Source organism: Bos taurus, chromosome 2 (assembly GCF_002263795.3).
Source record: "Bos taurus isolate L1 Dominette 01449 registration number 42190680 breed Hereford chromosome 2, ARS-UCD2.0, whole genome shotgun sequence".
Lineage (NCBI taxonomy): Eukaryota > Metazoa > Chordata > Mammalia > Artiodactyla > Bovidae > Bos > Bos taurus.
Window position 1 is genome coordinate 87,839,309 of NC_037329.1, and position 13,787 is coordinate 87,853,095.

The 13,787-nt window shown below is 37.5% G+C and overlaps 1 protein-coding gene across 2 annotated transcripts in view; it reads right to left on the reverse strand.

Moving 5' to 3' along the window:
* Positions 1 to 1,626: 1,626 nt before the first annotated feature.
* Positions 1,627 to 13,787, reverse strand: part of SATB2 (SATB homeobox 2) — a 198,797-nt gene continuing 186,636 nt past the window's right edge. Inside the window, exon 10 of one of the 2 annotated variants that reach the window (XM_059876300.1) lies at positions 1,627 to 4,779. In XM_059876300.1, the coding sequence (XP_059732283.1) occupies positions 4,318 to 4,779 (462 nt within the window). In that variant the 3' untranslated portion in view covers positions 1,627 to 4,317. The remainder of the gene's footprint in view (positions 4,780 to 13,787) is intronic. The other variant, NM_001206070.1, reaches the window with a different exon arrangement.

The window sequence follows — 13,787 nt, forward strand, 5'->3', positions numbered from 1 at the left end:
TTTAAAAATGATATGCAGCCAATCCTAAGGCCATTCTAGCTCACAACTAATGATAAATCTTATTCTCTAAATTATAGCACATGCTTGTACCACTCACTAAACAAATACACATCTGTCTGAGGACAACCATTGGATGACAACTTCACTTTTTATGGATTGATATACATTTCCATTAAGTTACAAGCTCTTTGAGGGGAGAGCATTAAATTATACAGTTTTCCTTGTCCCCTCAGTTATTAGCAAGTTATCTGGTTTAGAGTGTATGTTTAATAAATGTTTACTGTGATGATGCCATGCTTGCCCTTTAGAAAAAATGTGAGGACTTTTAAATCTTTATTTAAACCTTTGCAGAAAGGGAAATAACAGTGCAAAGGAAAATATCTTCTCTAAGGCGGAAAAAAAAAACTCAACCCATAAAGTGATAGCTCTGAGATGACATGACTTAACATATAGTCAGGAAACCTCTGACTTGGTACTTTTGGAGATAAAAGTTGCTAGCACAGACCCCCTCTAAAAGACAAAAGCCAACCCATCCTTGGACAGAGCCTCCCAGCTTTCAGTTTGTCACTCTGGATGAAGTATGACCCCCGAAAATACAACTTCATGAAGGTGGAAAGTATTTGTGCTAAAAGGCAGATTATCTCACACATGCTTTACTTCCATGTCTTCGTCCCAAAGGCAGAATTCATGTACATTTGCATAGACATTTTCATCCTCTATTGAACCTCTAATTTTTCTTTAAAATCTTTAGTGCTCTATAGTATGGGGCTGTCTGCCTTTCCGTAAACCCCCAGTTTCCACAAACTGTCCTCAAAACTTATCTACACAGTTTTGAGCTACATGGCTGTCAAGAATCATGGGAAAAAAGGAAAGTGAAATCGAGGAAAAAAGGAAAGAAAAATTACATCTGTATGTCAACCATGTGCCAAAGACAAAAAGAAAGAAATAAAGAAAGGAAAAAAAGACAGGAAAAACAATTTACAGTATCAAAAGAAAAATAATCACTTTTTAATTGACTTTCTCTTTGTCAGTTCTAATGCTAAGCACTTGCTCCTTCCTTATTAACTTTGGTCTTTTGAGCAATTTTTTCCATTGTGAGCACTTTCTAAAAAATCATTTTCACACATTTCTCAGATACATCAATCCTTCCAGCATTCCTCTATGCTCACATTATGGTACCCAGCTCTAAATATAAAAGACATTTATTATGTCCATTAACCATGGACATATGTGCTCCAAAAGTTTCCTGACATGCAGTCATTTGTGGGTTTTTAATTATAAACAGAAAATATTCACTAGAAAAATAAAGAAGCAAGCCCATAAATATATCTTTATGCACTGAGTTTTGTTTGTATACCACAAAATGTTTAGGCAAATGACTCCCCCAGCTGCCAACTTCAGGATGTGAGCGTGCATACATTTACAAACACACAGAGACGCACATGCATTTTATAGGTACGATTAAATTCTTGCCTTGGTAGGACTCGAACATCTGTCATTGCAGGTACAGCTGTCCTGTAAATAAGGGAATGGAGCTTCCTCACACTCACCAGGTCTCATCCCACATGAAAACTTCAGTGGGAAAGAAGGCAATGCCCAATAAAACACTTGACAAACAAAGTCATATTTTTTGAATGCGTTTTATTTTAACAACCAAAAAATTCTAACAGCCTAACAATGCACATAAGTTAAAAATTAATTATCACTTAGTGATAACAAAGATAGTTGATTTACATGGAAAAAAGAACATTTACAATATGTTAATCCTTATTCACATTGTTGATACCGCAATAAAACACAATTTGTTTTTTCATTTCACAAAAAAAAAAGGGGTGGGGCAGGAAATTGTGCTTTGTCAAGAGGCACTACAAGAGAAAGTTTCTTCTTCCAAATAGATATTATATGACAGATATTGAATAAATAGACATATATGCATTGTAATTCGCAAAGATCTGGCAAGACCACAGGCTAAAATGCCCACAGATTCACTTAGAACCACTGCAAACTTGGCAGTGAAATTAAAAAATAAAAGGCAAGACTTAGCATTGAAAAATACCTAATAAATTTTTGGTTGAAGTGTAAAAGATACCAAATGCGGATGCCATCGAGAGATGAACCACCTTGTAAGAGCTTGGCAAAATCAGTTTCCATTACGTGTACAGAGTGACCTTCAGCAACAGTGTAAGAAGACAATTTGGAAAAGAGTAACTCGGAGATCAGGAAGCAGCAACCACGGACTTTCTGATTAAAGCTGCAGCATACTACAGAAATAGGAAGGATGGGCCCAGGCTTGACTGCAAACCACCATCCTTTTGCAAAGGTATATAACGCTCGTGTCAAGATCATTTTTTAAACATCATTATTTGAAAAAGTACAGGAAAATGTCCCTTTAAAAACTCCAGAGGTTACTGAGCAGCTAGAATTAGCTTGTATTGCAACATGTCTTCTCCCTGTATATCGTAAGTTCTGAGTTAATATCTACAAATAGAGGTTTTTTTTTTAACTCCGACCTTTTATACCTTTCAAATATATAAATAGTATTAACAGTTATATTACAATGTTTGTGTAGTAAACAGAAAATAACTTTCAAAGTGATATTGCATGAGGTCTTTGACAAGGTTGCATGAGAGCACAACTCTTAAAAAAAATCCAACTGTGTGGGACTGTTTGATGGCCACCTTGAATGGGTTAGGTTCGATTGGCCAGTCCTGAAGGTGAGGTCTCCTCTTGCAATGACTAGAAGTAGCAGTGGGAAGTAATGGTTTCTGATGGGAAGCTAAAGGCGGTGGGAGAACTATAGTAGATTGCAGCTTTAATGCTCATTCCCTTAAACAGCCAGTCGGCATTAGTTCTGCTTTACGTAAGGTAACTGCTATGTAGGTGACTGGGAAAATGTTTCAGTTTATGACAAGTAGGCGATTCCACTGAAATTGCTTTGCTTACTCTATTGCTTGGAGCTGCACAATGATTTAAAAACAGGTTTTCGTTAGGGCTGCTCCCATAGCAGGGAAGGGATGAGGTGCATGAGAGCAAGGACTAAAAATGTCTGGTTAAGTGGATGGAATGTATACGAAGAAGAAGACGCCCAAAGTGAAACAAAAATGAGAAACATCTCTTGGGAGCTGGAGGGACGGGGATTTATTTGAGAAGGAGCCCCTTTACCTGGGCAGCAACTTCTTTTCTAACTTAACATTACATTGAACTATTTTCTATTTAAAAAAAAAAAAGAAAAGTAAAAGAAAACAGCAACAATAAACAAGTTAAAATGAGCAGGCTTATTAATTTTAAGATCTGAAGCCACGAGCAGGTAAATAAATTTCACAATAAAATGTGGCTCATACTGTGAATTCCATTTGTCTGATGTCAAAATGTCATTTTATCGAGGCTGCACTAATAAACGAGTTTTCTCTGCACTGAATTTCAGCTTCACTCGTTTGGAATTCCACAGAAATGCACCTGTTCACTACAGTAACAACAAGTTGAGTAACGGAACACATCGAGTCATTTAAGTGTGCATTGTGTCTTTAAGATTAATGTGACTGGTATCATTTTAAGGTGCCCTGATTTTTTTTCCACTTTATTCTTCTTTCTTTCTTTTACTTTTTTTGGCAGTGTTGATTTATTTAGTTAAATACATACCTCAAAAATTACCCATCAAGCTGCCAGATAGGAAGCCATAGAATTAAAAAAAAAAAAAAATCAGGGACAAACACAGAAAATAAATAGGAATTCAAAAATAAGTCACCCCACCCTGAGAGCAGGCCGCAGTTTATCAAAAAGCCAAAGCGACTCACTGTGAAGTGGTTTGTTTTTTTTTTAATACATAAACAAGTCTCTTCTTTAAGAACTCATTTCACAGTCTATTCTTTCGGATTGTAAAGTTCTCTGTCCCATGCAATTTAATATATATATGTAAATATATAGATATATACATATACATATACACACACACTTGTAGCTTCCTTCATTTATTTCATAGGTCTTTTCATCTGGGAACTTGCCTGGTGTCTCTTCCATAAGTGCAAGGATAATGAAGGCAGAGTCTCCTGTGATTATAATGACTACGATCCAGTCCATTGTAAAGCATAACACTTTAGTGTCTTTGCCAAGGCGATGTCTGATTCGGAAATACTGAACTTATTCAGTCTACAGGTGTATCCTGTGCAACAAAGAAATGTCAAAAAAAAAAAAAAAGGAAGGAGAACAAAAAGACCAAAAAAGACAAAAATAAAATAAGGCAAAAAAAAAAAGTTTTCAGAGAAACTAAAACAGAAAATCCTTGGACCGGTGTATTGCTTTGCCTGATTGGAGTTCACATTATCTCTGGTCAATTTCAGCGGGTGCGGCCTTACTTTTTTCCGCATTCTCCTCCTCAGCCTCCACTTTGTACATCTCCTCCGAGCCTTCCTCACTGTCATTCTCTTCTGACTCCGTCAGCAGCTCCTCGTCCTTATACTCGGCCACATCTACTGCCGAGCCCAGGTGTTCCTTGAGCTTCCCATGATGTTTCACGTGGTACCGCTGGTTCTGGAAGAACTTGATGATGGTGTGTTTGGGGAGATCCAGCTGAGCAGAAAGAGTATGGATAGCTTCCTGATCAGGGTAGAGGCCCACATCATGAATGAAGCTTTGGAGGATACCAAGGGCTTCCAAAGAGATCTTTGTACGAGACCGAGGCTTTTTGGCACAACTGTCTTCGGTCGGAGGAGGTGGTGGGGGTGCTTCTTCTCTGGGAGGAGAGCTCTCCTTGGCTGGCTGAGACTGCTGTCTGTGAAGGACCTGATAATTAAAAAAAAATAATAATAATAACATTTGATTCACTATTTCACCTTTCAAAAGCCATCATTCTTCTGAAATACATGTTGTCTGCTTAGCATTTTAGTAATGCATAGTCATTGTAAGTTCAGGTCTTCTGAAAACTTAACTGAATTTCTGGAGATTAAGAATCTCATCTACAAAACAAGAGGTTAATAATAGTAATGTTTCCATTCTGAGGCACAAAGAAGTTAAGTCACATGTTGCCCAAGGTTATTCAAATTCAAAGGGTCTGGCTCCAGGGTCTTGCTGTTAACCAGTATGATGTGCCACCTCTCTGGAGCCCAAGGACAAAAAACTGGACCCAGAGGAAAAGTGGAGGCTCTGCAAATGAGATCACATGAATTCACGTCCCGATTCTTTCACATAGCTGGGTGTCTCTGTGCAAGACACTAAACATCTTTAAGCCTCAATTTCATCATATATGAAAGAAGGATAAGACACTAGCTTCCTAGGGATATTGTAAGGATTAAATGACATATTGCATGTAAAGAACAGTGCCTGCCTTAAACCAGAGGTTGACAAACTTTTTCAGCAAAGGGCCAGGTAGGAAATATTTTAGCCTTAGCAGGGCCTCACCATCTCTGTTGCGATGTTTCAATTCTATCTTTATAATGTGAACATACACAAATGAGCATGGCTATGTTGCCATAAACTTTATTTATAAAAACAAGAGGTAGCTTGTATTTGGTTCATGGGCCAGAGTTTGTTCACCTCTGGCTTAGACCAAACATCCAATAAATGATGTCATTATTATATCAGCCTCATAAATTATTCTTGAAGTGTAACACAGGAATAGTATTTGAGTCAGAAAATTAATACTCCATTAGGAACAACTTAAATTTGTTTTCTTTTAACCTTGATCTTAATCCTTAAACAATAATGGTTTTTTAATATATATATATATATATATAAACTTACAGCTTTTTATTAAATTATGAACTTTAGATGACTACTTTATACTCGTAAATGGACCTTCTCAATATCACTAATATCAAGGAGACAGCAATGCCTGGTGTCTTGAAGGGAGACCTTGCTTTCCTGCCCAGGAACTGCACCTGGTTAGCCTGGGTGAAAACCAAGAATCCTAGCCACTAGTCCACCACTGAGGCTAGAGAACAAACTAGTCACCCTTTGTTTTGCAGCTCACTTCCTTTTTTGTTGTTGTTGTTGTTGTTATCCTTCATGTCAAGGCTTTCTAGTTGTAATTAATTTAAATTTCTCTTTCATTTCTACCTATTCCCCACTCAAAAATAACACAAAACTAGTATTTAAAAAAAAAATTTCTAGACCCAAGTTGGAGCCACTCCTGCCTGGTGCCACATCAGCAGACTGAACTTTCATGTGGTTGGCTGTAAATGCTCTGCTTGACCAGAATCACAGTATCCATTCGGCCCATCCCCGAATGCAACGTCAGCTCTGGGCTCTATACTTACTTCCTTGTTCTTTGATCTAAATAAAGTCAGACATGCAATCCCCACCAATCATGTCCTGTCTTCTGTGTTGCCACTTCCACTGCTCTAAAATGATGCCCCAAATCCCTCCAGAACGCTGCTCCACTGCTTGTGAGGAACTGTAGCCCCATCCATGGGCTGTCTCCCTTGAATAAAGGGTATCAAACTCATCACTACATTGCATTAGTTTTGTCATTTGACACTAGCTGTGGTCAGTCACTCAGTAGTGCCTGACTCTTTGTGACCCTTTGGACTATTGCCTGGCAGGCTCCTCTGTCCATGGGATTGTCCACGCAAGAATATTGGAGTGGGTTGCCATTTCCTCCTCCAAGGGATCTTCCCAACCCAGAGATCAAACCACCTCTCCTGTGTCTCCTGCGTTGCAGGCAGATTCTTTACGGCTGAGCCATCAGGGAAGCCGCATTTGACACCAGTTGGGCAAACTTATTCTTGATCTTCGTAACTGCTTTTACAACATCCTCTCTGCATGAAATAGTTTCCCATTTTAATATTTACTTATGATCTTCTTCAATCTGACTAATCTTCACATCTTGCAACATAAGCAGCTGCTGCTGCTGCTGCTGCTAAGTCGCTTCAGTCATGTCTGACTCTGTGCGCAGTGCTATGTAATTAAAAAGCTATCATGAAGGTCCCCATGACAAGTATTCTATCAATGTCAAAGGCAAACACTGTATTTCCTCCACTCAGATCAGTGTCTAACTTCCTGGATCACCCCCCGCCCCAAGACCTTTAAGAATAGTGAGTTCACTTTTTCAAAAACACATGTTTCTCTTTTACCATTCTCTCCTATTTTACATGGCCTTTTCCATGTTAGAGTAACAAATTAAACATTTTCCAGAGTTCAAGTGAACTCAGTCCAATCAATGCATAAGCAACATGTCTAGTTACACTAGAGTATCACTGCTACCACCACCGCCACCCTCCCCACACATTACCCTAATGACCCATTTTTTAGGCTACAAAATACCAGCATCAGAGCAAGCATTTAAGAAAAAAATCTCTGCCATCTCGCCTAGTCTCAGGGACTATTTGATGAAAAACTAATTTTTCAATGATGTGAAAACATCAGTCTTTTCTATAGAATTTAATAGCTATTAGGGCAGATGAAATTGTTACTTGGGTAAAAAAAAAAGAGGATGAAATTTTTAATCATTCATAAACAAATAACAATAAAAGGATAATCAAATGCACATAAGAACACCCATCATAATAGTTGATGGCCGGTGGCAGAAAGAAATCTAAAACAGAGGACCATAAAACGGTGGCACTAAAGGCCCATATAATGTTGACCAATTAAAATGAATGTTCTTGGCATTTTCTTTACCACTTTCAACTAAAAGTAAACTCATGTGGTCTGCTGTGGTGAGCTGGCATCAGCAAAAAAGTGAGAGCTCCATTACTTCAATGTCCTAATTATAGCCACAGGGAGAGGAAAGCTGCGTGGTGGGCCTGCGTGTTCAGGGCAGCTTTGACAGCAGGAAGATATTTGCTCCAAGGTTGTAATCTGGGTAGCCTGAGCACTGTAATAAATAAACCTCCATGTCAACAGGTGAGGGTTTTTTGTTTGGTTGGGGTTTTTTTTTTTTTTTTTTTGGATATGAAAGAATAAGAGAGAGACTGAAATTACGCAGGGAATATGTACTCATAGAACATGTACACTCAAGCACAGGACCTCCTTTTAGAGCAATTGCGTTAATTGGAAAACAAAAGAGAATTAAAATGCCCCATTTTCTAAATTATGCTTGCCTTCTGTAGTAAAAGTCAGCATAACGGTTCCATTTAATTAAATAATTAGATTGGTTCTTTAGGGGTTTTCCATTGTGCATTGGTTAGATTTAAAGAGATTTTCCAAAACTATTCTTTGAAGTTACTCTAATCTTTCTGCATGATAGGGTTTGTTCTTCTCCTGAGGTCCCACCAATTGGCCTATTTTCCCTCCCCTTCTAACTTTGAACCTAGCAGTAGTAACGCACGAACAGAGAGAAGCCACAGATGGAATGGGAAAACAATGATCATAGTAGCTACCACTAACTGAACGCTTACTCTGTGCCAGGCATTTCTAAGAACTTTACATGGATTAACTCATTTAGTCCTCACAGTTCCTTGTGAAGGTGCTACTTGAATCAATAACAACCTGGAAACATGGAGCATTTCAAGAGCACCCTCAAAGTTGGAAACTTTAAACATAGGGAGCAGTCAGTCTAAGAAAGTAGGTTTCCAAGGAACAATGACAATGTCACTGCCCTCATAGGAGAGGAAGATCTTTTTCAGAGAAATAATAGCAATAGAAATGATCTACAAAGTGAGAGATCCTGGGTTAGTTCAATACTCTATATTGAGTTGGAAGGCATAACAGTATTTGCATGAAGGTTAAATGATATTTCTAGCATCTTTGACCAGATAGGAAAGAGTACAATGTGCATAGTATCTGAGACAAAAAGAGTCCCCAAGTCTCAACTATCTTTAGTCTCCTGAAATGTTCTGATTACTCCAGGCAGAGAGTTGCTTATTGTCTGTAGATAATTTTTAGCAAAAGCACTGCCTACATTTCCTCACCAGCCACTTGTAGTAGCTCATTACTATGACAATCAGGGAGTTCCTACGGTCGTGCAGCACTTCTTCCAATGGTGTGAATACTCTGCACAAAAGTAGAGGAGAGCCAAAAGACGGAGATGGCAGGCCAAACTCTCTTCCCAAATCCTCCCTCTAAACCGTAGGATCAAGTCACCTCTTCATAGGACTGATTTCTGAACTCCCACTTGACTAAATTTTGGTTTGTCTGTCTGAACTTTTCAGAGATATTTGAAATTCCTTGTGTGTTAACTAGAATGACTCAAGTTTGGTTCCTGTCCCCAGCCAGCACCCTGAGTAACTCTAGCCTGAGGCTGTGTCACTGATTCCTGCTGGATGGACTACACACCATCCTGTTCCTCAGATCATCTGACAATGCAGGTATATATTTCTGGCTGATTGACTTTTTGAAACCACAAAATTTACAATTATTTCAACCAAGACAGAGAATGCCCTGCCAACTAAACAGAGATATGCTCTTTCCTAACAAGTTCTTTCCAAACCCAGATGATTGTTTTCTGATATATTTTTTAAAAGGTAAATATGATAGAGCAGCTACCCAGATAGTTACATAAATCTGCCCAAGTCTGCACATTTTCCAGCCTCATCCTTTTTCCCCTTTTTAAAAATGGGCTCAGAAGCTGACCTTTGTACTCCTAAAGTCCATCATCTCTCTTCACATGATTTTCCCAAATAACAGAATATATCATTCTGTAAAGATAGCTATCCATCCCTTTCCTCATGACCTTTGCAAACTGAAGCCTGACAATTCATCCCAGTTCATTTTGGTTTGGATTTTTCTCCATCACAATTGAGCTTAATCTGGTCAGCAATTCATTTCTGATAATTTCTACAAAAAGAGTTTTAAAAGGTTTATTTGAAAGTCTTCTTCTATTTCTTTTTTTGTATCTTCTATTGTTATTTTTTAAATATAATGATGAGGGTTCATGGCAGTGAAATATCTAGGCAGCTTCAATAATAATAATAATATTAATAATAGATGGTGGCATTAATGTAAAGTTATTATGAACCTAAACATTGGCCTAAATCTATAAATGCATTTTATTTTCACAATAATCCTAGACTAGGTATTTTTACTCCATTCATGATGAGAAAACTGGGATTCAGAGAGTATAGGTAATTTATGAGAGGTCTCATAGATTCTAATTAGCAGGACTGGGAATCTAAAACATATCTGATTTTAAATCCCATGTCTGTAAACATGCTGTTCTCCCGTCTTCTATGAGCAAGATCGCATGGGAAAACCGAGCAAAGGCTCCAGAGTAGAAGAGAGAGACTGTAAATAAGATATCAGGCAGTAATAAACACTATCAGCAAAAATAGAGCACAGCATATGGAGAAGAACTGGGGGGAGATGACGTTATTTTAGATTCAGTGATTCAAGGAAGGCTCCCTAAGGAGGTGGCATTTGAGCAGAAGCCTGCAGGAAGTGAGGACCTAGCCATGAAGATGGGCATCCCAGACAGAGGAAAATAGCAAATGAACACACTAGGAGGAAGAAGTACACTCAGTGCATTTGAAGAACATCGAGGGAGGCAGCAAGTTAAATCTGTGCCACCCAGTACAGCAGCTTACTAGCCACACACAGCTACTGACATCTAAATTCATTAAAACTGAAAGAAGAAAAAACACTTAGCTCTCTCAGGCACACGAGCCTTATTTCCAGTGCTGGATATCCACACTGTACAACACCACACTGGACAGCACAGATATTGCACATTTCCAACAGCAGCATTGTCATTGCCATCATAGGGCATGGCATCAGACAGCCCTCCACTAGACAGAAATGACAAGTGAGGGGTGGTCAGGGCCAGAGCCGGAGCAGCGGGGCCTTGGCATTCTACTATCAGGGTGAGGGAAACCCTTACTGTGATCTATAATCATATCATCTGATCTACCCCAAAACACAGTAGGACTTGAAACTACCACTATCACTAGAGAGAAGAGAAATATTCCTGCATATATATATATATAGTACGGAAAAGCTCACATATATAACTAGACTTTCAATACAGTATCACAAATAGCAATACTATCATCAAAACAATCAGAAGGATGCATTGGCACTGCTATCCTCAAAAGAATGGTTAATTTACATTTAACTGATGACTGCCTTCTCATCAGAAGTGTTTATCATGTCTAAAAGAAATTATGTTTAAAACCATAGACCTTGGGTTAAAAAAGTAAAAAAAAGAATTCATTTTTTTGGAGTGTCTATAATAACTGGACCTAGCAGTCTACAAAGCTTTCTAATAAGGAGTCCTATCTCTAACAGTCAAGTGTTGATGAATAAGTTATGAGTAGAATATAATCAAATAGAAATGTAAAAGTTTAATAAGTGTGTTCTTATTTATTCACTGAAATCTCTTTGGGCTGAAATACGACATACATATATATAAATGAACAGGAACACAGCAATGAAGAAAGAAAGGCTGCGAATATATTCAAAAGAGATATCAACTTCAAAATAAAGCCCAACACCTCCTTGCCCAGTAACAAAGCGCAATAAGGATATATGTTGTTTTTCTGCCTTAGAGATGGAAAATTTTAAAAACACAAGGACAAAATGGTACCATGACAAAGACTGACTAAGAAAGATAAAGCAGCTCTTCTTAAACTGCTCAGTGTTCAAATAGATTTTGAAGGCCTCAATGAAAACCAGCTGGGAGCCATGTGTAAAATATAATGGCTTTTGCCTGCAGGGAAGGAAGTGAGATCCTGAATGATTAAGTTTAGGAAAGTATATAATTCACTGTATCATTATGGGGTGAACTGGATTACTTATAATATGCCAAGACTTTGTGGTCTTTTTTATATAGAGAAAATGAGAAATTATTAAGGAGGTGACTATAGAGGGTGGTTGATCTAGTGGGGTAATAGGTAATGGGTTAAAATGGGCTCCCAGATGGCCGCATCCCTCTCTCTCTGACAAGCCTCACCCGCAGGAGTGAGAGTGTCGCCAGAGCTTCATGTTGTCCATGGTGGTGAACATCAATAGGAGATGACTTCTAACTGCATTTGAGTCAATAACAGAATTCTTTTTACTTGTTTAATTTTACCTCATTTAAAATAACAGAATGTTGACAAAAATAACAGAAGGTAAAATAGTTTATCCAAAGAAGGAAAGCATTCTTCTACTAAAAATTCTGAGAAAGTATACTTAACAGGCAATAAGAAAAACTGGTTAGAACAACTGGAAAGCCCTCATGCATAACTCAATTAGAATTTGTTAAATGAATGAGTCAGTGCTGCTATTTTTAAAGTATACTATATATAAAAAATATAACTGAGATATTTGTCTTAAATTTCAAATTTTCCCTTTTTTTTCAAAATCAGCATCTAAGACTTTTAATTTTGGCTCAAAACTCAATGGGGGAGAATTTAGCATTAGTAATTAATAATTAATGTAACTATCATACGTCTCTCTCATCTGTTGGACTGTGAGCTACACATTGGCACACCTAAGTGCTCAGTGCATCTTTCTTCTGCTGTACTAGATTAATCCATATTCTCTCTTCCTTTAATTGCAGGCCAGTTACTATTTTTGTTCTGTGCAACTTACTTTTTCTTGCTATTATTCATCTTTAGCAAAACTATGCTTTAAAGTAAAGAAACCATTACTCATTACAGGAACTTATACCTAACAATTTGTTTGTCTTTACCATTTTGTGTGTGTGTGTGTGTTAAAATCAGCTCCAGGGCACTGCATAATCCTTAAGGTTGCTTTTATATAAAAGTTGTTAGCAGGAGTTGTGAGGTTACAAAGTTCTGGTTTTGCATCCAGTCTTCATCCTAAAAAGCACATCTGCTTACTAGCTGTGCAACTCTGAACAAGTTACTTTCTCAGAACCACAGTGTTTATTAATCTATAAAATCTTCCTTGCAGTTTTATAAGGATTAAGAGAGATAACACACTTCTGTGACATACCTAAGTAAAATGGTTCTCATGAGAAAGAAGTGAAATGAAAGTCACTCAGTAATGTCCAACTCTTTGCAACCCCATGGACTGTAGTCTGCCAGGCTCCTCTGTTCATGGAATTCTCCAGACAAAAATACTGGGGTACATAGCCATTCCCTTCTCCAGGGGATCTTCCCAACCCATGGATAGAACCTGGGTGTCTTGCATTGCAGGCAGATTCTTTACTGTCTGAGCAAAGAGCATTTGTGCAACTGTGTGAGTTGAGAGCTGAACTAGCACCTTTGTAATGAAATAAATATCATTTTTATTTGAAATAACAACCAACAGGCATACTATAGTTTTCAGACTTAGGTTTGTGGCAGACATTCTCTTAAAAATGAAGTAAGCCTGTTGATTAAAAAAAAAAAAATCTGTACAATTTATTGCCAATGATTAAATTTTACCTTCCCAGCAAAAATAAAAAAGTTGGAAAACTTGTAGTTTCCACTAAAAACTTAGTTCCCCTATACTTAAATACCTCCCTGGTGATACTGGTGATTATTCAAGAATTTTTTAAAAATATGTCATACAATGAAATGTGTCAATATTTAGAAGATCTGCATAACTCACTGCATCAATATTTTATAAATATTGATATTATAAAATTATGAATAGGTAAAATACTTATTCAAAGTAAAAGGCAGACAAATGAATTATAATGTAAAAAAAAAGAAAGTTCACTGATATCATTTTAGATTCCACTCTGCAACTAACCTTTAAGAAATGACCACTTGTAGAGTTTTGTATCAAAAAAGAAAATCATAATTTCCTGGAAAGGCTATTAAAATATGCCTTCCTTTTCTAATTACATGTCTGTGTGAGGCTTGCTTTTCTTCAATTACTTCAACCAAACTATAAGCTACACGTTGTATCAGAATGGAGTAATTATGATAATCCAGAGGCCTTCCATTAAGTCAGACGTTAAAAATATTTGCAAAAATATATTT